Source organism: Dendrobates tinctorius, unplaced genomic scaffold, assembly GCF_039654945.1.
Source record: "Dendrobates tinctorius isolate UK_male_01 unplaced genomic scaffold, ASM3965494v1 ptg000035l, whole genome shotgun sequence".
Taxonomy (NCBI): Eukaryota; Metazoa; Chordata; class Amphibia; order Anura; family Dendrobatidae; genus Dendrobates; species Dendrobates tinctorius.
The window spans coordinates 45,625,377-45,649,828 of NW_027361703.1; the positions used below are offsets into that span (position 1 = coordinate 45,625,377).

The 24,452-nt window shown below is 42.3% G+C and overlaps 1 protein-coding gene across 2 annotated transcripts in view; it reads left to right on the forward strand.

Annotated features, from left to right (window-relative positions):
* The first annotated feature begins 10,263 nt into the window (after nt 1–10,263).
* Nucleotides 10,264–24,452, forward strand: part of IL17REL (interleukin 17 receptor E like) — a 245,695-nt gene continuing 231,506 nt past the window's right edge. For both annotated transcript variants that reach the window (XM_073573470.1, XM_073573472.1), the window contains exon 1: nt 10,264–10,422. In XM_073573470.1, the coding sequence (XP_073429571.1) occupies nt 10,279–10,422 (144 nt within the window). In that variant the 5' untranslated portion in view covers nt 10,264–10,278. The remainder of the gene's footprint in view (nt 10,423–24,452) is intronic.

The window sequence follows — 24,452 nt, forward strand, 5'->3', positions numbered from 1 at the left end:
TATGTAGCATGCATGTAGTATATATGTAGTATGTATGTAGTATGTATGTAGCATGTAGTATGTATGTAGCATGCATGTAGTATGTATGTAGTATGCATGTAGTATATATGTAGTATGTATGTAGCATGTAGTATGTATGTAGTATATATGTAGCATGTAGTATGTATGTAGCATGCATGTAGTATGTATGTAGTATGTATGTAGTATGTATGTAGTATGTATGTAGTATGTATGTGGTATGTATGTGGTATGTATGTGGTATGTATGTAGCATGTAGTATGTATGTAGCATGCATGTAGTATTTTTTTTTTTTTTTAACATTTAACACATTAGCCGGATGATGGGACTACTACTGTCCCATCATTGGCTAATGTGTCAATCACTGTCATGGTAGCAGGCATCGCCAGATGGGACTTGTAGTCCCATCGGACGATGCTTGCACAGACCCCCGGACATCAGCACAGCCCCCCGGCAGGCCGGCACAGCCCCCCGGCAGGCCGGTACAGACCCCCACAGGGTGCACAGACCACCGGCAGGCCGGCACAGCCCCCCGGCAGGCCGGTACAGACCCCCACAGGGTGCACAGCCCCCCCGGCAGGCCGGTACAGACCCCCACAGGGTGCACAGACCACCGGCAGGCCGGCACAGCCCCCCCAGCAGGCCGGTACAGACCCCGGGCAGTCCACACAGCCCCCCGGCAGGCCGGCAGAGACCCCCGGAAGGCCCGAAATGACGGCGCATCATGATGCGCACACACTGCGCATCATGATGACGTCAGGCTGTCAATCAACTTTGAACTTCCGATTCCGATGCCGACTTCCGATATTGAAAAAATATCGGAAGTCGGTATCGGAATTCCGATACAGCAAGTATTGGCCGATACCCGATACTTGCGGTATCGGAATGCTCAACACTAGTAGTTAATAATGTCTTTTAATTGGGAGCGCGTACAGACAATATCCCTTAAGATTCTTTTGGATAGGGTAGCGGCAAGCCTAGCCTCAAGATCCCTCAACTGGGCAACAAGCAAGCCCGTCTGGTGAGCTCTATCCTTTTTAATACGAGAACCTAGGGCTATACAGTCACCACGGAAAACAGCTTTGTTTGCTTCCCACACAGTCGAAAAATCAGAAACTGACTCCTTATTAATGTCAAAATATTCAGCTATCTTCCCCCCCAACTCCTCTCTATGTTGCGGTCTCTTAAGCAGGGTCTCGTTGAGTCTCCAATGGCATACTTTAGTCTGTGCTGAGGATTGAGTGAGGGTGAGCATTACAGGTTCATGATCCGACCACGATATTATCCCAATATCTGTGTCTAATGTCAGTCTGAGGGTTTGTATATTGCCAAAAAAGAAGTCTATTCTAGTATAAGTACCGTGCGGAGGGGAGAAAAAGGTGTAGGTCTGCTGTGTGAGATGGTTAATACGCCAAAGATCAAAAAGGCCAAACCTGCGTATTAGTTTTCTAAAGTCCTCAGATACTCTACGTTGAGATCTGTTTGGCTGCATTCTATGTATGGAGAGCCTATCTAATGTGTCTGAAAAAATAACATTAAAATCCCCTCCAATAACCCAGGCGGACAGGGGTAGTCTGGATAATTTCAAAAATATTCGATTAAGGAAGGAAATTTGTAAGGTGTTGGTACATATATATTACATAGCATAATTGGTATATCCTTGTATGTGCCTTGTAATATAATATATCTTCCCTGGGGATCCAATATCTCTGATGTTATTTGTATAGGGCATGTTCTAGAAATTAGGATGGCCACACCTGCTTTTTTCTTGACTTGAGAGGCTAAGTAAATTTTGGGATATAAATGTTTGGCAAAGTTGCAATTTCCACTAAGATTTAAATGGGTTTCCTGCAAGAAAGCTATATCTGCACCATGCACCCATAACTCATTGAGGACCATACACCTCTTAGTATTAGAGTTGAGACCCTTTACATTTAGTGTTAATATTTTAGCCATTATCTTGGTAGAAAAGAGAAAAGAACAATGCACACAACGTTTTACCCAGGATGCTATGGAACGATTCTCTCCTCTGAGGATCATCAAATTCTGAAACTTCTTTGAGAGAGCAAGAGAATATCATTATATGCCCCACAAACTTGTAGGAGGAGATACAAAAGGAAAGAGGGGAGACAAAGACAAAACAGTACAATAATTTACTACAGATAGAATCCAAAAAATACAACAATGGCTTTACCAAAAAATGAGGAGAGAGAGGAGGCAAAGAGCTAGTCTGTCTCCTCATCTCTCCCCTCTGTGGGTAGGGTGGGCACACCCAACCTTACCTAGTCATTTTTCTAGAAAGGAACTGGGTAAAAAAAAAAAAAACTGCCCCCCCTTTTGTGAGGAAGTCGTGGTAAGAGACACCCAAAACACCGCAAGTGCGAAACACTAAAGAACAAAATATTCTATGCTGTCCTTTACCCACCGTCCAAAACAGAAGAACAGCTAAAAAGAAATTACCAAAATGTCAGAGAGGATGTGTAGTCATAAACTTTAGACTGACATATAGAAGGAGGATCAGTCAGAGCCCAGCTTCCGAAAAAAAAAAAAAAAGGTTGCTGAAGCATATATGATTGGAGTCATCAAGAATCAAAAGGTCAGGGAAAGAGAAAAAAAAAAAAACACAACTCCTCAAGATGGATCCAGTTGTGTGATATCCCGGGAAGAAGGGCCTCTCTTCTTGGACTCAACATTCTGCCAGATTGGCGGAGGTGATATGGGAGGCATGACCAAGTCCCAGTCTGTCAGGTCGGGGAGCGATATCTCCAGATCAGAGCAGAAAGCTGGAAGGTCCTTGAAGGAGCGTAAGGTAGTTGACTGTCCATTTCTCACAACAATGAGAGAAAAGGGGTACCCCCAGCGATACTGTAGGTTTTTATTTTTCAATACGATGAGAAGTGGCTTCAGATGTCTTCTCCTTTGAAGGGTGATCCACGACAAGTCAGGATACAGTTGGATAGAGGCTCCATTAAATTCAAGTTTATGGAGAGCATGAGCCCTGGACATGATGGACTCTTTTGTTTGAAAGTCATGGATGCAGCATATCACATCTCGGGGCTGAGATTGAGCTCCCTTGGGGCGGAGGGTCCTATGTGCTCTATCCAGCTTTATTTTATGGGATGAAGTTTGACCCAGTATTGAATTGAAGATGGATTCGAGTACTGTATACAGATCTTCTGAACCAGCTGCTTCAGGGATACCCCTCACCCTAATGTTATTGCGGCGCCCTCTGTTGTCCAAGTCTTCCAAATGTTTATTTGTCTTGCCCATCACTTTAGCGTATGAAATTATGTGGCGCTGCAGTTTTGAGACATATTGTCTAGTAGCATCGTACTCCGTTTCCACAGCATCCACTCTATCTGCAAGGAGCTTCACATCCTGACGCATGGACTTAATCTCTGCCCTACATGCATCTCTCACCTCGGACACCAGGGACTTGAAATCCTCTTTAGTTGGAAGGTGCCTGAGATATCGCTACAGAGATTTGTTGTCTAGTTGGAGATCTGCATCTCCAGAATCAGCGTCCAACATAGGGTCCTGTGAAGCCCCCTCAGCGTCATTAAGTGAGGCCAGCACTGAGAACGATGAAGCGCCCCTCAGGTCCCCTTCAGGAGTGTCCGACCATGTCCCCTGACCCTTTGTGTTTCCCCTAGCAGATGGCTGCCTTTGTGATTTTGGAGGCATGCTGTCTATTAAGCGAGTTTGCTGAGGTGCAGGAGAAAGAGGAAAATGTGATATAGTGCACGCAGCAGACGAAGTCCCTGCAAGTGTATTTAGATTGTCAGGGTAGAAACAGGCAGCGTGTGGAGATATTTTTACTTTGGTAAACCCTGAATCCACCTTATTTCTGCGCTTTAGCTGTACTGCAGAAAACTCAGCACATGTTTGCAGCCCCTGAGTGCAGGCATTAGGACCCTGTTGCTGCAGCACCAGCTTGTCAGTGTTTTCTCCTAAGGCCGGGGTCACACTGGCGAGGAATACGGACGAGTGAGAGGCGTTAAAAGCACGCATTACACACGGACAAATTATTCTCTATGGGGCAGCTCCCAACAGCCGTATATTTCTCATCCGTATTCTACGGTCCGTGCCAATCGCAGCTTGCTGCGATTGTCAGTGTTCTACACCCGTAATACGCCAATGCAAGTCTATGGGTGCGCAAAAAATACGGATTACACACGGAACACACGTGTGACCTGCGAGAAATACGCACCCGGTGTCTTTTAGACAAGCCGGCAATTCAGTTCGCGATACAGTAAACTCACACTGACAGTTTTAATAAAGAAACGAAAGTATAGATATAGACATATATATATATATATATATATATATATATATATGCATTCTATGTGTCTAAATCTATTCTTTGGTTTCTGTTATAAACCCTGTCATAGGGCTCCATTATATGTCCATTTTGCAAGCCTGCGAGAAAATCTCGCCATACGGATTACATACGGATGCTGACATGCGGAAAATACACGACCACACCTTGCTTACGGATGGCCTACGGAGCACTATTTAGGGGTCATTCATCCGTATTACGCATGTAAAATACGGACCGTATTTTGCGTCGGTTAGTGTGACCCCGGCCTTACACAGCTCTCCTCACTAACCTCCTCCGTCAGGTGTTCTCCTGAGCTAATATCAGAGTCCTGGATCTCCTTCTTCTTCAACACTCTGCACAGCAGAGGCCAGAGAGCACGAAGTGCAGGCTGTTTATCTAGCTTATCAAGATGGCGCCGGAGTCTGTTCAATAGCACAGGGACATGTGCTTCCCTCTTCACGTGATGATTTAAGAAGGTAAGATGATGCAGAATCCTCCCTATCTTCAGAGGAACTCTGGCCGATGTCCTCCCTCTCTTTTTAGCCAATTTGTATGTCAGTTGGGCATGTAATCCTCTCTATAAGGATGGCAGGCTCAGGAGCAGAAGTTCTATACTTCCATCGAGTGCAGTTCCCAGACACGCCCCCGTGAGGCAAAATTTTAACCCCGCGTGTTCCAATTCACCAAACAATTTTGCCCCTTTCAACATAATGGGGAAAAAGTGTATGTATTGGCATCTGCACCGTCGTACCTACAGCCACAAAATTTTGCACAGTCACACGTCTGGACCCTGAGAGCGTCATAGGCTATATTGTGAGGCAAAATTTTAACCCCATGTGTTCCAATTCACCAAACAATTTTGCCCCTATCTACATAATGGGGAAAAAGTGAAAGGAAAAGTGTTGGAGGCAAATTGACAGCTGCCAGATGTGAACATGGGGGACTTAAAGAATGAGAGCGATGGCGCCAAAGAGTATATACCATACAGTTGCTAAGGTGGGGCCCTGACAAGGGATACTCACCACACACGGGGATATGAACACACACACAAAATGCACCACACACTACCACGTGCTTCAACACATATACCACCCTCAGCACACATTTCACCACACATACACCAACCTTGCCACATAAAAGTCGAAACACAAAAGTCGCCACTCAAAACTCGCCACGCTGTCCCAGAGCTGTTTAAAAGATGAAAAATGAGCTGTGATTGGTTGCTATCAGCAACAGTTGTGGTAACTGAGGCCTAATATTCTTATCATTTCTATGGTGTTATCGTCCTTCTCTAAAGCTGGAAATAACACAATTTATTACCGTGCCAACAAAGACCACCCTCTGACACAGACTGCAGGGGGAGCCCAGTATCAAACAGGATAGGATTAGATACACGGCTCAGCAGTCAGTATCACACAGGAGAGAATTAGACACATGGCTCAGCAGTCAGTATCACACAGGAGAGGATTAGACACACGGCTCAGCAGACAGTATCACACAGAATAGGATTAGATACACAGCTCAGCAGTCAGTATCATACAGGATAGGACTAGATACACAGCTCAGCAGTCAGTATCACACAGGAGAGGATTAGACACATGGCTCAGCAGTCAGTATCACACAGGAGAGGATTAGACACATGGCTCAGCAGTCAGTATCACACAGGATAGGATTAGATACACAGCTCAGCAGACAGTATCACACAGGATAGGATTAGATGCACCGTTTTTATGTGCAATATAATCATTATAATTTGTTGTAGCTAACCACAGTTGGTTACTATGCCCAGACAACGCTGGGCTCTTCAGCTAGTCTAATATATAAAGCTCAATGTGTGATACTGTGTATGTATGTCCGGGATTGGCATCCACAGCGTCGCAGCTACAGCCACAAAATTTGGCACTGTCATACATCTGTACATCGAGAGCGTCATAGGCTATGTTGTGAGGTGAAATTTTAACCCTGCGCGTTCCAATTCACCAAACAATTTTGCCCCTATCAATGTGGCACCCCCAGGAGTATGGTCACCACAGTGGCATTACCTTCCTCCTAGGGAGTGTGATGTCATGCTTGGAAGCAATAAAGGGTCTCTCTGTCAGGTAAATACAACACACAGCACAGTTCTCACTCTAGGCCAGCAGAGGGAACTCTGAACCAAAATTGGGGGAGGAGCTGCTCTCTGGGGGCCAGGAAGGGGAAGTTTAGTCAGTTCCTGTGAGGAGGGCGAAGCGCTGGAGGATTGAACAGAGTTCAGGCTCACTTCTAGCGTGGCGCATGGTTTCGGATTCCGGTCTCCGAGTTTGTATGGATACTGATGTTCCTGCAGCAGAAACCGGAGGAATATGAAGCTGTAAATGCTCTGTTTCCACATAAGACTCAGAGGCACAACAGCAACGTGTGAGCCAGAAGAAGGAGGCTACAACTGTCTGCCATACGAGGGGGCTCTAAAAGAGAGTAAGCAAGAGGAACTTCAGTGTAACTCAGTACTGCATGTACCTCAAAGCGCTAGAAAGGAGACTACACAACCCATCTGCATAGAGAGACTCCTGAGTTGCTTCTAGGCTGGCCAACTCCTGTTCCATCTGTAATCTGGAACCTGGACTGCACTTGCAAAGCAAAGTAAAGGTAAAGGAAACTGCACCCTGTTGTGTCATTGCCTTCTTCCTGCAACCCCTTCAGCACTGCTACATCTCTGTGCCTAACATTGCACCCTCTTCCTCAACACCTATTCTCACTGCCCTGGGATTACAGCTCTACCTGTGGGGAGCTATTACATCTTGCTGCCTTATACCATCTGTCCCAGAGGATCTGCCTGCAGCGTCGGCTTAACCCCTTCATTGCCGAGCACCACAGGTGGGGTCACGTATCATCCAATTACAAACTTTAGCCAGCCACGCTTAACCCCTTTTACATGGACGCCCAGGGCCATGGACCGAGTCACTGCTACTGTGACACTTCCCTCTGAGATACCGGCCCGGTACCGAGTACCCCACTGCTCTGGTGGGCGATCCATCTACATAATGGGGAAAAAGTATATGTATGTATTGGCATCTGCACCGTCGTAGCTACAGCCACAAAATTTTGCACAGTCACATGTCTGGACCCCGAGCGCGTCATAGGCTATGTTATGAGGCAAAACTTTAACCCCGCGCTCCAATTCACCAAACAATATTGCCCCTATCTACATAATGGGGGAAAAGTGAAAGGAAAAGTGTTGGAGGCAAATTGACAGCTGCCAGATGTGAACAAAGGGGACTGAAAGAATGAGAGCGATGGCGCCAAAGAGTATATACCGTACAGTTGCTAAGGTGGGTCCCTGACATGAGATACCACACACGGGGATATGAACACACACACAAAATGCACCACACACTACCACGTGCTTCAACACACATACCCCACCCTCAGCACACATTTCACCACACATACACCAACCTCGCCACATAAAAGTCAAAACACAAAAGTCGACACTCAAAACACACCATGCTGTCCCAGAACTTTTTAAAAGATGAAAAATGAGCTGTGATTGGTTGCTATCAGCAACAGTTTTCTTTGTAGACAGTTGTGGTAACTGAGGCCTATTATTCTTAGCATTTCTATGGTGTTATCGTCCTTCTCTAAAGCTGGAAATAACACAATTCATTACCGTGCCAACACAGACCACCCTCTGACACAGACTGCAGGGGGAGCCCAGTATCACACAGGATAGGATTAGATACACGGCTCGGCAGTCAGTATCACACAGGAGAGGATTAGACATATGGCTCAGCAGGCAGTATCACACAGGATAGGATTAGATACACAGCTCAGCAGTCAGTATCACACAGGATAGGAATAGATACACGGCTCAGCAGACAGTATCACACAGGATAGGATTAGATATGCAGCTCAGCACACAGTATCACAAAGAATAGTATTAGATACACGGCTCAGCAGACAGTATCACACAGGATAAGATTAGATGCACGGTTTTTATGTGCAATATAATCATTATAATTTGTTATAACTAACCACAGTTGGTTATTATGCCCAGGCAACGCCGAGCTCTTCAGCTAGTCTATTTATATAATTGCCTTGTAATGTTTTCATTTCCTGTTCTGTCCAGATGTCACCGTATCCCAGAATTCCAAGCGGAGGAAGTTCACCAACCGCCATATTGTGACACCCAAGTGATGGGTATGTCAATATTGCTGCTGGTACCAACCTATTGCGCAGTACCACCAGCGGAACACCGTCGCACCATGCACACACTCTATACGCTGTACTCTCTCACACGGGTGCAGAGTAGAACAATTAGTTTTTAGGTACACTACTCCCACAGACATGGGTTCATAGTAGAACAATTTGTGTTTAGGCACACTAATCCCACAGACACGGACACGGGTGCCAAGTATAAAAAATAATCAACAACTTGGGGCGCTACGTGGGGGATACAATAGCAGCAAATAAACAGACAATGCCACCTCTTTCTCCAGACATTGATAGAATAGTTATAAAAATATAAATATCTGCGCTGATATGTATCCTATACTCCAAAAAATATTTTTTTAAAAGTCAGATAAAACACGCTTACAAATTTCCTATACTACTCTAACATTAAAACCACAGAAAGAGGAAAGAACCTCCAATATTTGAGAAAAAAACAAAACAGACAGAGATGCTTACTTGTATAAGCAGGCCTCAATACAAATGCACTAACAGGGCGCAGCGGACCCAAGTGAAATGGCAACTGCACAGGTGCAATAATACCTAATGAAACAGCCAGCCTACAATCAGGGATTGGCCGTGTGGCACACCAGTGCAGAAGAAATAATCCGCATGTGGCAGTGTTCACACAGGGAATGCAGAGCTTCTGGTTCACAGCCTCTTAGTAACACCATATAGGGGGCTGCCCAGTGCTAACTATAATGCATCCTGTGTGAACAGAGGCCACAGTTTACAGAACCATTTGGGCCCAACTGCACCCTGAAAGGATAAAAAGTGCACAAAAACATATCAATATATGTAAGGTATTGGTTAATATTATGGCCATAATACGTAAGCTGGCAAACTAACGTCAAAGTTCCTTACTCTTGCCAGTCCTACTCTAAAATGAAAACCACAGAAAAGAGGAAAGAATCCTCCAGTATTTGAGAAAAAAAACAAAACAGACAGAGATGCTTACTTGAGGTTCTTTCCTCTTTCTGTGGTTTTCATGTTAGAGTAGGACTGGCAAGAGTAAGGAACTTTGACGTTAGTTTGCCAGCTTACGTATTATGGCCATAATATTAACCAATACCTTACATATATTGATATGTTTTTGTGCACTTTTTATATTTCTTCCAGGGTGCAGTTGGGCCCAAATGGTTCTGCAAACTGTGGCCTCTGTTCACACAGGATGCATTATAGTTAGCATTGGGCAGCCCCCCATATGGTGTTACTAAGAGGCTGTGAACCAGAAGCTCTGCATTCCCTGTGTGAACACTGCCACATGCGGAGTATTTTTGTGCACTGGTGTGCCACACGGCCAATCCCTGATTGTAGGCTGGCTGTTTCATTAGGTATTATTGCACCTGTGCAGTTGCCATTTCACTATAGTCCGCTGCGCCCTGTTAGTGCATTTGTATTGAGGCCTGTCTATACAGGTAAGCATCTCTGTCTGTTTTGTTTTTTCTCAAATATTGGAGGATTCTTTACTCTTTCTGTGGTTTTAATGTTAGAGTAGGTCTGGCAAGAGTAAGGAACTTTGACGTTAGTTTGCCAGCTTACGTAATATGGCCATAATATTAACCAATACCTTACATATATTGATATGTTTTAGTGCACTTTTTATCTTTTCAGGGTGCAGTTGGGCCGGGTCGGACGAAACTCCGACTTTTTTGCCCTAGTCGGACCAGTTTCATCTGAAACAAATTTTGTTTCATGAAACCCGATCCGACTAAAGTCGCTCAACTCTAATAATGAATATTGACATTGAGACTATAAACCTTTCCAATACAAGGACCTTGGCATTTAATGCACATCGTGGGAGCAGTGACCCTGCTAGTTCAACTCTGAATCAGGACTACAGACTATCATCTGAATACGACTTCAGCTGCGAAAAGGTATTCCTTTGTGATAATGGTGACATGGATTTAGGCTTTTGAGATTTGGAACTATCATTAGCCTGTTCTGTTAGGCACAATTTTGATTTGCATCGTAGATTGTTTTATTTTATCATTTATCTGTAATATAGGAAATTTGTAAGCGTTTATCTGACTTTAAAAAAAATATTTTTTGGAGTATAGGATACATATCAGCGCAGATATTTATATTTTTATAAGTGTAAAAAATAGTTTTAGGCAGACTACTCGTACAGACATGGTGTGCAGGATATAAAAATTGGTTTTAGGCACACTACTGCCACATACATTGCATACAGTAGATGTAGAGTAGAACAATTTGGTTTTATTAACACGTCCCACAGACATGGGTGCACTGCAGAGTTTAAAAAAATGTGTTTTAGGCACACTGCTCCCACAGACATAGGTGTAGAGTACAAAAAATTGATTGTAGGTACACTATTCTCACGGACATGGGTGCAGAGTAGAAAAATGGGTTTTTAGCACACTACTCCCACAGACATGGGTGCAGAGTATAAAAAGTTGGTTTTAGGCACATTACTCCACAGACATGGCTTCAGAGTGCACTCAGACAGGCTCTTTTGCAGAGTGTGCACAGAGAACCTAATACAGTCCCTACGCTGAGCAGAGAATTGTGGTGGCACCCATGACCCAGCATTTATACAGGCTGGGTCACATGGTGCGCCTTCCCATCACAGCCATGCCAATACTTGCCACACAGGATACTAGCTAGACTATATAACTAATAAACAACCACCTAGCTAACTACCTAAAATCTAGCATCAAACAGTCCCAGCATTAGAAGCAGCCTCTCTGCGCTTTTACGGTGTCAAAATTGTGCTAAAACAAGATATCTGTTCTTTATATGTAGAGGGACATGTGATTTCAGCAGCCAATGGCACAAGTTGTTGTGTCAGGACATTGTGGATGCTTCCTGCTCCCTGATTGGCTAGCCGCAATGTCCACATATAAGTTATTAAAGTTAAATCAGCCGCACTCTCAGTCATTTGCAAATTAATTCATTTAATTTATGTAAATTTTACACCACAATTAAAAAGAATTTTTTTTTCGTGTGACTGGCAGAAAGATTCTGTAGCGAGTGACGTTTCGACCTTTAATTGATTAATTTGCAAATGACTGAGAGTGCGGCTGATTTAACTTTAATATGTTTGATTGTGGATATGTCCAGTTCAGCTAGCACCTCCTTTACCCTACAAGCTGTGTGCGCCTCCTTTCTACTTTTCCACATATAAAATTCGAAGGAAAATAAAACACAGTTTAAAAGCACACCGATCTTCTGACCTCTGAAAACCCCCTCCCCTCATCAAACACTCATGATACACAACAATTATTGTAGTCAAAGTACTGAAAATACTTTAGTGGCAACGCAAATATTTTTTCGCACTTTACCAAATGTTTCCGATTTTTCACGATTTTATAAAATTCTGCTCATGTTTCCAATCACAAATCCGAATGTGCCATATTCATTTAAAATTTATGTTTGCTAATCGTTTTCCAAACAAATTCACTCATCGCTAATTACTACATCTGTATTTATGTCAGGAGCATAAATTTAACACTTTAGTGACTGAGCAAAAAGTTAAAACTCTAAAGTTTGTAATTTTATGTAATAACTCTGGAATGTTACAACATATCCCAGTGGTTTTGAAATTGTTTTTTTTTTCATGGCACATTATACTTTATGATAGTTGTAAATTTAGGTTGATATGTTTTGCGTTTGTTTATGAAAATATCAGAAATTTGACAAAAATGTAAAAAAACATCAATTTTAACACTTTATACTGTTAATCCAGAGTTGTCAAATGTCCTTTTACTGTGTTAGGATGATACAAGTTTAAAAAATTTTGCAGCAAATTTTTTAGGGAATTTATGAAACTTACTGTATATTTTAGGGATCTATTCCATTTTGAAGTGGCTTTGTGCGACTTGTATGTTGGAAATTGTACCAAAATGATACCATTATAAAAACAGGATTCCTCAACATATTTTAAACTACTGGCAAGTAGTTTATTACCAATTCAGGTGCTTTTTAGTAATTAATGCAAAGTGGCATGACAAGAATGAAAAATTAAACTTCTGCCACTAAAATGTTGTTAACTTCTTAACAAAAAGTAGATTGCACTGGCGATTAGCACTCCGTGTCCGCCCAGCTGCCTAGTTTGATTAGCAACAGTCACCTGTTACCTGGGCATAAACAGTATGTACAAAATTAAAATAAAATTCAAACAGCACTGCAGGGAATAGAAAGATGTACACATAATGCACGTATTGAAACAAAGGAAAAAATATATAAATGTAATGCGGTGTAATATTATGCTATACATGGGTATAAAAAGGAGGGATAAAGTGTACTTAATAGGTACTGAAAATGTGGTGTATAGTGGTATGCCACAATAAACTCCAGAGAACAGTCATAAGTACACTGCGGTCCCGTTAGTAGCAATTAAATAGATATACTGGGAACCGTGCGGTGTAATAAATCAATTCAAGCTCTGCGCTGTTGGTTGACTGAACTTGTCTCATTAGAGGTGGAATAAATATTTTTGAGTCTGTGTTGTGCAATAGAACACTGTGTGCTGCACTATAGGTAAAAGGAATCAGTGTTACTGAAGTATGGTAGTGAAAGGCGCTGTCAATGGTGGTAGGCAGAGTTGCTGATCTTACAGATCGTTAGTCTGTGTGTCAGGATCGTAACAGAATAGAAGAAAAATCACAAGTGAGGATTTGATTCCTTTAACCTGGCGAAAGTATGCCACGGAGGTCCTGTGAAGTCCTCATGGATATTCAGCCCTTCAAGGGGAAAAGGAGGTGAATTGCTTGTCTAAATGTGCCTGCTGCCCGGTGTATGCAGGTTGATCACAGTCAAAACTGCTGCCCCGGCCCGGTGGTGCACCTTGAAGATGGTGATCACTGCTGCTTGACCTCAGTGGTGAGTGATTTGCTGGCTATTGCTGGATACTTGTGTGTGACGTCACTAAGGTCCAAGTTTGAGCCGATTCCAATCTGATGCATTTCAAATGCTACTGCTTTCTTTTTCAGTGATGGCTCAATTTGGATCAATCAGACTTTTAATAGTGGCAGGATTAAATACGTAAATTATCTGAGTTCCTGGCAGCGCTTACACATAAAACAGTTGCAGGTACAGTGGGGCAAAAAAGTATTTAGTCAGTCAGCAATAGTGCAAGTTCCACCACTTAAAAAGATGAGAGGCGTCTGTAATTTACATCATAGGTAGACCTCAACTATGGGAGACAAACTGAGAAAAAAAAATCCAGAAAATCACATTGTCTGTTTTTTTTTCATTTTATTTGCATATTATGGTGGAAAATAAGTATTTGGTTAGAAACAAGCAATCAAGATTTCTGGCTCTCACAGACCTGTAACTTCTTCTTTAAGAGTCTCCTCTTTCCTCCACTCATTACCTGTAGTAATGGCACCTGTTTAAACTTGTTATCAGTATAAAAAGACACCTGTGCACACCCTCAAACAGTCTGACTCCAAACTCCACTATGGTGAAGACCAAAGAGCTGTCAAAGGACACCAGAAACAAAATTGTAGCCCTGCACCAGGCTGGGAAGACTGAATCTGCAATAGCCAACCAGCTTGGAGTGAAGAAATCAACTGTGGGAGCAATAATTAGAAAATGGAAGACATACAAGACCACTGATAATCTCCCTCGATCTGGTGCTCCACGCAAAATCCCACCCCGTGGGGTCAGAATGATCACAAGAACGGTGAGCAAAATTCCCAGAACCACGCGGGGGGACCTAGTGAATGAACTGCAGAGAGCTGGGACCAATGTAACAAGGCCTACCATAAGTAACACACTACGCCACCATGGACTCAGATCCTGCAGTGCCAGACGTGTCCCACTGCTTAAGCCTGTACATGTCCGGGCCCGTCTGAAGTTTGCTAGAGAGCATTTGGATGATCCAGAGGAGTTTTGGGAGAATGTCCTATGGTCTGATGAAACCAAACTGGAACTGTTTGGTAGAAACACAACTTGTCGTGTTTGGAGGAAAAAGAATACGGAGTTGCATCCATCAAACACCATACCTACTGTAAAGCATGGTGGTGGAAACATCATGCTTTGGGGCTGTTTCTCTGCAAAGGGGCCAGGACGACTGATCCGGGTACATGAAAGAATGAATGGGGCCATGTATCGTGAGATTTTGAGTGCAAACCTCCTTCCATCAGCAAGGGCATTGAAGATGAAACGTGGCTGGGTCTTTCAACATGACAATGATCCAAAGCACACTGCCAGGGCAACGAAGGAGTGGCTTCGTAAGAAGCATTTCAAGGTCTTGGAGTGGCCTAGCCAGTCTCCAGATCTCAACCCTATAGAAAACCTTTGGAGGGAGTTGAAAGTCCGTGTTGCCAAGCGAAAAGCCAAAAACATCATTGCTCTAGAAGAGATCTGCATGGAGGAATGGGCCAACATACCAACAACAGTGTGTGGCAACCTTGTGAAGACTTACAGAAAACGTTTGACCTCTGTCATTGCCAACAAAGGATATATCACAAAGTATTGAGATGAAATTTTGTTTCTGACCAAATACTTATTTTCCACCATAATATGCAAATAAAATGAAAAAAAAAAACAGACAATGTGATTTTCTGGATTTTTTTTTTCTCAGTTTGTCTCCCATAGTTGAGGTCTACCTATGATGTAAATTACAGACGCCTCTCATCTTTTTAAGTGGTGGAACTTGCACTATTGCTGACTGACTAAATACTTTTTTGCCCCACTGTATATACATATGATTCATCCAGTTTTTGTACTTATTTGACAAAGTTTTTAACTGGAATACACATCATTTTATTTTTATTGAAATCCAAACAGTTCAACCTTACTGTTAAGGCCATTAAGTCTTAAAGTATTGAGGGCAAAAATCCGTTGGATTTCTTTATGAGACATATTTTTTAATAAAATCACCACTCCTCCCGTCCTCTTTCAATATTTTAATGCCCCACATTTAAGTGTCTGAATTAATGTCGTACGGTTTTTCCGCATAATGGTTGGACAGGGGGTGTTTATCAAATTTTTTTGTGATATTGCGAATATGCTCCACTATTCGTTTGGTCAAAGGTCTTTTTGTACGTCTCACGTATTTTTTGCAATATATCACCCCTTTTGTTTGCTAGGAAATAAAATCATGAATGGTGGATGTGTCCTCTATTCTATTAAATTCCTTTCTTTTCTGGAGGAGTAATGTATGGCACACTTTGCACGGATTACATGGTACAAATCCATTCATGTTAATATATGATGCTATAAGTGCATTGTCTGGTATCGTTCTTTGTGCACTAGGAGCTATCAGGTTTCCAATATTTTGTGCCTTTCTAAAAAAAAAAAAAAAAAAAGTAAGCCTGCTCCAGCAATAACTCACATATTATTTTATCCTTTTTTAATCGGTTCTAATATTTTTTCATTAAAAAATATTGGAAATATTGGAGTTTATTGTGGTATACCAGTATACACCACATTTTCAGTACGTATTGGGTATTCTGTATCCCACCTTTTTATACCCATTTATAGCACAATATTAACACCACATTACATTTATATATTTTTCCTTTGTTTCATTACTTGCATTATGTGTACATGCTTCTATTCCTCCCACAGCACCGTTTGAATTTTATTTTAACTTCTTAACAGGCCATTATAGCTGGCAGCCTCGAAAGCCATTACTTAGCCTTGGTTGCCATGTCAACCTTCAAGGTAACAAAATCATGATCTCAGGGTACCAATGGAGTTAACAGGGGAGCCCCCATGCTCTGCTAACGATGTAGAGCCTGCTATCTCTATTGACAGCAGCATCTATGGGGTTAATTGGTAGGTGCCAACATCAATTGTGGCTGATGCAGCAGGGTATACCATGGAGTACAGGTCTTATATCTAAGATCAGTAAAAAGTCTCATTGGCGGTTATTAAATGGCTAAAAATAAAACTCTGTAGCATGCTTAATCCTAACAGTGTGTAATGTACTCACTGTAATGAATACATTCACTTACAATATATTAAGTACATTACACAATCCAATCCGGTAATAAAACAATTCTATTATTGAGGTAGTTTAAAAAGGTTCAAAAAGACCCCGAAGCCTGACGCGTTTCTGATGTGCAACGACACCCTTACTCATAGGACATAAGCGGTAGAATGAAGAGAGACCATATAAAACAAAATGGAAACGGTTGAACTAATTAATGTCATTGGAGAACAGACCGCTGTGAAAAAATAAACCAAATCAATGACCAAACATTAACATCACCATAGAAGTATACAAATAAATGAATCCATTAGACATTTAATTCTACTGCTGAAAACCATAATGAGTGAATGAAATTTAACAAAATTAATATACAAACAAAAATTAACCTATATATATATATATATATATATATATATATAAATATGCTCAAAATCTGTAGTAGCCCGCTCTATACAATTCCACAATTCTCGCTCAATTTGGGTGAAATTTGACACGCAACCTCTCCACCCACAGGAGCAGAATACTGCGCATGTTACATCTCACTAGCGTCCCCTCGTCATGAGATTGGGGCCCCCGAAGTTAGGCCCTATACATATAATGGGGAAATATGAAATCTGTAGTAGCCCACTCTATACAAATCCACAGTTTTCACCCGATTTGGGTGAAATTTGGCACTCCCCCTCTTCACCCACAGAAGAAGAATACTGTGCACCTTAAATCTCGCTAGCCTCCCCCAGTCATGAGATTGAGGCCCTTTAATTTACGCCCTATACATATAATGGAGGAATGTGAAGGTGAAAGTAAAAATGCTGAGGGGAAAACAACAGGGACGAATTATAGTGACGGCGCCAAAGAGTCGCTGCTAAAGGGGCCACAACACCACACACAACACAAAAACACGGACGGTTAGTGTGCACCAGCACGCGATTCATGGACCTCTACTCGTGGCAATCCACGTTTGTGTGGTTTATGAGATGAACCTCATTCTGTTGTCTATGGATCATTATTCCCACAGATAAATTCTTGAAAAAGGCATTATAGCCGAAACGTCGATTATAATTTTTTTCTGTGGATCATTTATCACATTTTCTTTTGGGTCTATCACTAAATGGAATTATGACACGCAATAAACTTTGCTCTTGGATCATTTGAATTCTCTCTTTTTGTGTGCCGAGGTTGTTTGTAGTATATACAGTATTGAATTTTTACCTCTGAGCACCTGATAACAAACAGTGAGCACCCTGATCATCTCTATTATATTAACACAAAAACATGTCACAAAAACTATACAAACATCACACAGACAGCACACATACTGTACACCAACTCACAAGCACAACACACACAAATGCCACACCACACAAATACCAGATCACTCTATACACACAACACAAACACCACCCCACAAATACCACAATACTACCCCATAAATACCACATGCACAACACACACATGCACACAAGGACCACACACGCATGCAAACACAATCAGATGAATGCACCCTACACACACAGGCGAACATTACTGAGCAGCAATATTGGTCAGGTGAAAAACACCTCATAGTAAGATTGTCATTATTGCTTACTATACAGGGAGCTTTTATCACTGAAGCTGCTGAGGTTAAGTGAAAGCTGAGCTCTGATTTGTTGCTATGGGCAACTAGACAAGTCTGCCTGTGAGGTGGTTTTCATTACTGAGATGTGAGCTCCTTCAGGTCATAGTAATACTGTGTGAGGGCTGCTCTGTATTTACTATTCATCTTATTACATCTCTTATCAGTGTCAGATGAATACTAAAGGGTCATAATACTAAGGACTGTTTTTTAAAATGCCACCCAAAAAGTGACCATCTATTGGGCAAGTTCATCCAAAAGCTAAGAAAGCAAAATTGTGTCAAATCGCTGAGACAAGTTAACAGCGTGACAACAGAGTAACAGGAATATCGTCTTCACAGGAATCGGATAAGGCAGGCTGAAACTTGCAAAGTAATTGTTTGGGATGAATGTACCATGGCGCACAAAAAAGCAGTCTAGGCCCTTGATTGCACCTTGAAAGATCTGAGGGGAACTGATCATTTAATGGGGAGAATTGTAATTTTTGCAGGTGACTTCTGCCAGACATTACCTGTTCTTAAGGGTGCAACACTAGCGGATGAGCTGAATGACTCTCTAAAATCTTCTTATCTGTGGATACATGTTCAGAAGCAAACTTTTACTACTAATGTGCAGGTTCATTTGATGGGAAATACAACTGCAGACAAATTTACACACCAGCTACTATGCCTTGGAAAAGACAGGTTCCCTACTGATCCACTACTGGTCTCATTTCCTTTCCAGAAGATTTTTGTGAAATGACATCTTCAGTAATGGAACTTATTGACCAAGTTTCCCTTTGGGAATGGCATGAATAGTATTTTTAGGATCGGAGCTCGAGGACAGTAAAATAGTGTTCCCAGCAGTGCTTTCTTTGGTATAGTGAAGATTCAACTCTATTAGAGGCAATGTTACCCTGCAAATAAATGTCAAGAAAAAGGAACTGGCAGTGAAATGTAAGTTACATTCATTTGAATTGAGATAGGATATGAAGGCAAGATATGTGGACACTTCTCACTGCCACACCATGAGCACGTCGTCTACATATCTGACATACCAGACTATAGACATATAGAATGGGTTGTTATCGGAAAAAATACAAAAATTCATTCCACCAGGAAACAAACAAAATAGCTAGTGAAGGGGGAAATTTAGAGCCCATCAAGGCACCAAGAATTTGAAGGAAAAAGCATGAATGAAACAAAAAAATTATGCTTTAAAAGATACTCAAGGGACATCAGGATATATTGTTTTAACTGTGTTGAATATGCACTGTATTTGTCAAGATGATATTTAACTGCAACTAATGCTAGAGAGTGGGGAATTGAAGAAAATAAATTTATAACATAGCAAGTAGCAAATTTAAAGGTGAACTTCCATATGAATTTATCAAAGACAAGCAACACCATGGACATGTCCTTGAGAAAACCTAGAGTTCTGGTAATAAGGGGCTGGAGGTGGCCATCAAGCTACTCGCTGAGAATTCTGAATGAAAATCCTAACCGTGTAATGTACTTACTGTAATGAATACATTCACTCAATGTAATGAGCACATTACACACTGTTAGGATTTGGCTCTGCTTGCTGATTCCAGTGGTCATCACGTGACCACGCATATATGATTTTAACACTTACAGTCACATGCCAACTAGCTTCTTATCCTGCTTTTCTCAATGAAGCAGAAGCTATAGGTTTTCAGTGAACATTGAGAGAATCAAGGAGATAAACTAGTCTGTACATGATTGTACATGTGCAAATCATAAATATGAGTGGTCACATGATGACTACTCAAATGTACACGAGGGGGAGCCGAATTGAATTTTTGTGCCTTGTGCATGGAAACCTAGATTTGCTTTTCATTTAATAATACTGTATATAGGCCTGTTGAAGCCACTTTAGAATTGAATTAGTCGCTAAGAAGTAGATTTGGATATCGATTTGAAAAAATTGTTCACAAGGCCGAGTCTGGCTACATCTTTAAGGGGTAAAATGCTGCATTTATTTTGGCACATTTTAAAAGTGGAGTTTCCAAGTCTAGATATTTATGTGTCAAGGTAATTGTAAATAATTATGGGTGTTGCCATATAATACATTTGGATTTTCCAGTTCCTACTTCCTTCATGTTAGCTTACTTGTCATACTAACAGACTCTGAAATCATTTATTATCATGATATATTAGTAAATTACACGTTAGCAACATGATTCTGTATGTCTGTTCAATATTTAGAGCCATCTGCTTCTGAAAAAAGCCACTTCATAATAATGCAGAACCTTTCTGCTATTGGCATACATTTATGGCCGAAAGTGTTGGCACCCATTAAATTGTTCCATAAAACAAAGTATTTTTATCAGAAAATGATTACAATTACGCGTTTTGTTATACACATTTTTTTCCTTGGTGTGTATTGGAGCAACACAAAAAAACAGAATAAAAGGCCAATTGAACAATTTTGTTAGGCACATTTGTGGGGTTTATGTGAAATTATGTCCAATTTGCCTTTTTTCTGTGTTTTTTTTGTGTTGCTTCACTACACATAAAGCAAATAAACATGTGTATAACAAAACGTGTAATTGCAATAATTTTCTGGGCTAAATACTTCATTTTTTGGAGCAATCTTAAGGTGTCAACGCTTTGACTGTATACTAGTCGGTCCATAAATCAGACCAGACAACTACCTACTGTATTTTCTCCACACAGATCATTGGTTTGTGTGAAGAACTGTTGGTGTGTACAGACACATTGGTTATTATTGGATCAGTGAACTGTCTGTTGAGCACAATGACTCAAAACATGACCATCTGTTATGATTGAGTCACCGTAGGAGGCAAAACCAGAAATGCTAGCTAAGTCCAGAAAACCAGAGAGGTTGGCAGCTATCGGATTGCAGACCCCTGATCCTATCCACAACAACTAACAGTAGCCGTGGGGGGTTCCTACGATGCCCTAGACCCCTCGATCACAGCCGGAGAATTAAATAGGCCTAAAGAAAGAAAGGGGAATCTAAACTGCCCCAGAGCAGACCCCAAAGCATTAGGCAGCCCCCAACATATAATGACGGTGAAGCAAGATGAAAACACTAACACAGACAGAAAGATAGACTGAGCAAAGACGGGGCCCAAACTACCTAGATAGGAAAGGACAGGAAGGCTGCTGTCTGCAATCCGTGAAAAACCCTATGAAAATAAGAGCCAACAGACTGACAGTGAAAAAGGCCCTGAAGACGCTAGGCTTCAAAAAAGCTATGTCAGTACTCAGGAATATTCTGAAGACAGAGCAACCGGCAAAAGGAGATTCAGCTCATCCCAGCAGGGAATGGCAGAATCCAGAAAAGCAAGGAAAACAAAAACAAAACATAAATGCAAACAGGCAAAGCAGAAAACTTAGCTTTAGGGAAGCAGGAATCAGACTGGTGTCCTAGAAGTCCACAGAGAAATCACCCGCAGGGCAGAAGGGCGTCGGCAGCCTTATATCCAGTCAGTGACTCCTCTCAGCCAGTCATCCTCATTAGGCTCAGGTGTCTGATAATCAGGCTCATTACCTTCCTTTACCAGAATAGGGAGTTCACCAGACCTCAGTGACGAAGGGGAAAATTAACTCACAACAACCATCTGAACGAGACCCATCTGCCAGCTGAGCTACTGCAATAACAGGTAGTGTCTGTGCCAAATAGATTTAAAAAATTCACAATTTGCCAATGACAACTATACCCTAACTAAAGATTCTTAAATTAAAATATTTTTATTTCTAAATTTAAATTATATCATAAGGAGCAAAGTGCTTATTTAAAATTGCAGTGTCTATATTGTTTTATTTCTTGCCAGTTTATTAGCCACCGGGGGTAGGCAATTCCCTCCCTTTTCAGTATACTATCTATGCTTTTCCATTATCTGTATATTTCCTTGGAGGTAAGTTTTATTCAATTCTTCCCCTCTCAATAAGATCAAGTTCCAGTGGACTAGTTCATGGTTTGGTTGGTATTCCGTAGGGGTAAGTATTATTCAATTCTTCTCCTCTCAGTAAAGTTAAAGTGAATAATTCACTGATTAGGGAATGCTTATTATTTCCCTATATGTAAAGCATAGTATAGGACCTCAACTCAATGTTGTCCATTTAAATAATATCTTTTTAAGAGTGGCTGTTGAGTTTCTAAGACTATTAGTCCTATATTCGGTGTGCTGCACCATTTGCATACCTCCCAACTCCACACCCATTTCCCAACTAGTCACACCCAACCACACCCATTCAGCACTGCTGATCACACTGGTACTGAGGGCACAGTGAATGGCATTATGGGCACAGTGGCTGGTACTGTGGGCACACTGACAGGTCCTTAGGAAAAGAATGAAAGAAAACAGAGAGAAAAAAGAACAGAAAGAGGAAGAACATTGAGAGAAGAAAGGAAAGAGAGCGAAAGAAAGAACAGAGAGCGGGGAAAGAAAGAAAGAAAGAGGGGAAAGAAAAAACAGAGAGAACAGAGACAGAACAGAGAGAGAATGAAAAAAAGAAAGATTAGAGAGAGAGAAAAAAAACAGAGAAAGAAAGAGAACGAACAGAAAGAGAGAGAGAAAGAGAGCAGAGAGAAAGAAAGAGAGGAAAGAAACAGAGAGAGAGAGAGAAGGAAAGAAACAGAGAGAGAAAGATTCTATAAAGATACTGTAGCAGCCCGGCACCCATTGTAATGCCCACCTGGGCCTCCTGGTGCAGGACATATTATGATCCGCTCACATGGCCGGCATCTCCAATTCCAAGGCGATCCCTCTGTCCGCGCTGTCGGAGGAGGACATGGTGATGGATCTGAAGTATTCCCTGAAGTGCCTCCATTGTTCCGTCACAATCTCCTCATGAAATTACCTCACTTCCGGTCAGTTTCCAGCACATCACTTCCGGTGGAATGTCATATACGAGTTTTAAAGTGCTCCTCAGTACTCCTGTGTCCGAGAAAAGCCCGCTTTGTATGTCTCGTACACACTTGGCTCCACTTCGTACACACATGGCTCCACTTCGTACACCTCGTACATGAGGCTGCACTCCGTACACCTCGTACACTCGCGGCTCCGCTTTGTACACCTCGTACACACGCTGCTCTGCTCCGTACATCTTGTACACACACTGCTCCGCTCCGTATACCTTGTACACACACTGCTCCGCTCCGTACACCTCGTACACATGCTGCTCTGCTCCGTACATCTTGTACACACACTGCTCCGCTCCGTACACACACGGCTCTGCTCCGTACACAAGCGGCTCTGCTCCGTACATCTTGTACACACATTGCTCCGCTCCGTATACCTTGTACACACACTGCTCCGCTCCGTACACCTTGTACACACAGCTCCGCTCCGTACACACACGGCTCTGCTCCGTACACCTCGTACACACGCGGCTCTGCTCCGTACACACGTGGCTCTGCTCCGTACACCTCGTACACACGCGGCTCTGCTCCGTACACACGTGGCTCTGCTCCGTACACCTCGTACACACGTGGCTCTGTGTTATAAATTTATGTTAGAATTCTATGGAGCCCGATGACGTGGGTCAGAAATTAAGACAGACACGGTATATCACAGTTCAAGATGTGTATATATATCTTATTGCAGAAATATGCACTTCAGCTGACAGATGCAAAGCAGACAATAAGACAGTCTCAGTAGTATGCACAAGTAATAGTACAGACCGAGGGTGTGAATACCAGTCCAGCAATGGGAGAACAGACCGTAGCAGAGGTGGGTGCAGAGCAGGTATAGCAGCAGAGTCCTTCCGTGGTATGTAGATACGCGAACAAGCGGGGTATCCCGAAGAGTAGAAGGGGCAAACAGGTTGCTAGTCCTTCCAGCTTGGCAGCAAGTAAAGAACAAGATACACAAGCAATGCAGAGTTCCCTTATGTATACAGCAAACAGGAAACAAGGAGTCTCAGACAGGAAACAAGATGGCACCCGTGAAGCCAGCAACTCCATCTTGGTTAAGGGCAGAATCCATAAGAAGTAAGGGCAAGAGCAGACAAAACAGATATACAATCCCAGTCCTTACACACTGCTACGTACACCTCGTACACACATGGCTTCACTCCGTACACTTCGTATACACACAGCTCTGCTACATCCACGCTGTAAATCCGTCCTGACCCCACAGAGAAACTTCACCTCATCCAGCACCATGACAACCAGCACAGCAGAGTTCTGCAGAGTGCAGATACTGAGGCCCCTGATCATGTGACCCCTGACTCCTCCCCTCCTGTGACCTCATCACAGGTCCTGTGCCACAGCCACAGAGCAGCCTAGTGCATCATTGCAGGCTGCGGTGGGTCTCTATGGGAGGGTGAGGATGGGGGTGGTGCATGGGGGGCGTGGCGGCTCAGTGCAGAGTCCCGGGCAGGAAGCGGGGGGGTCAAAAACAGGACTGTCCC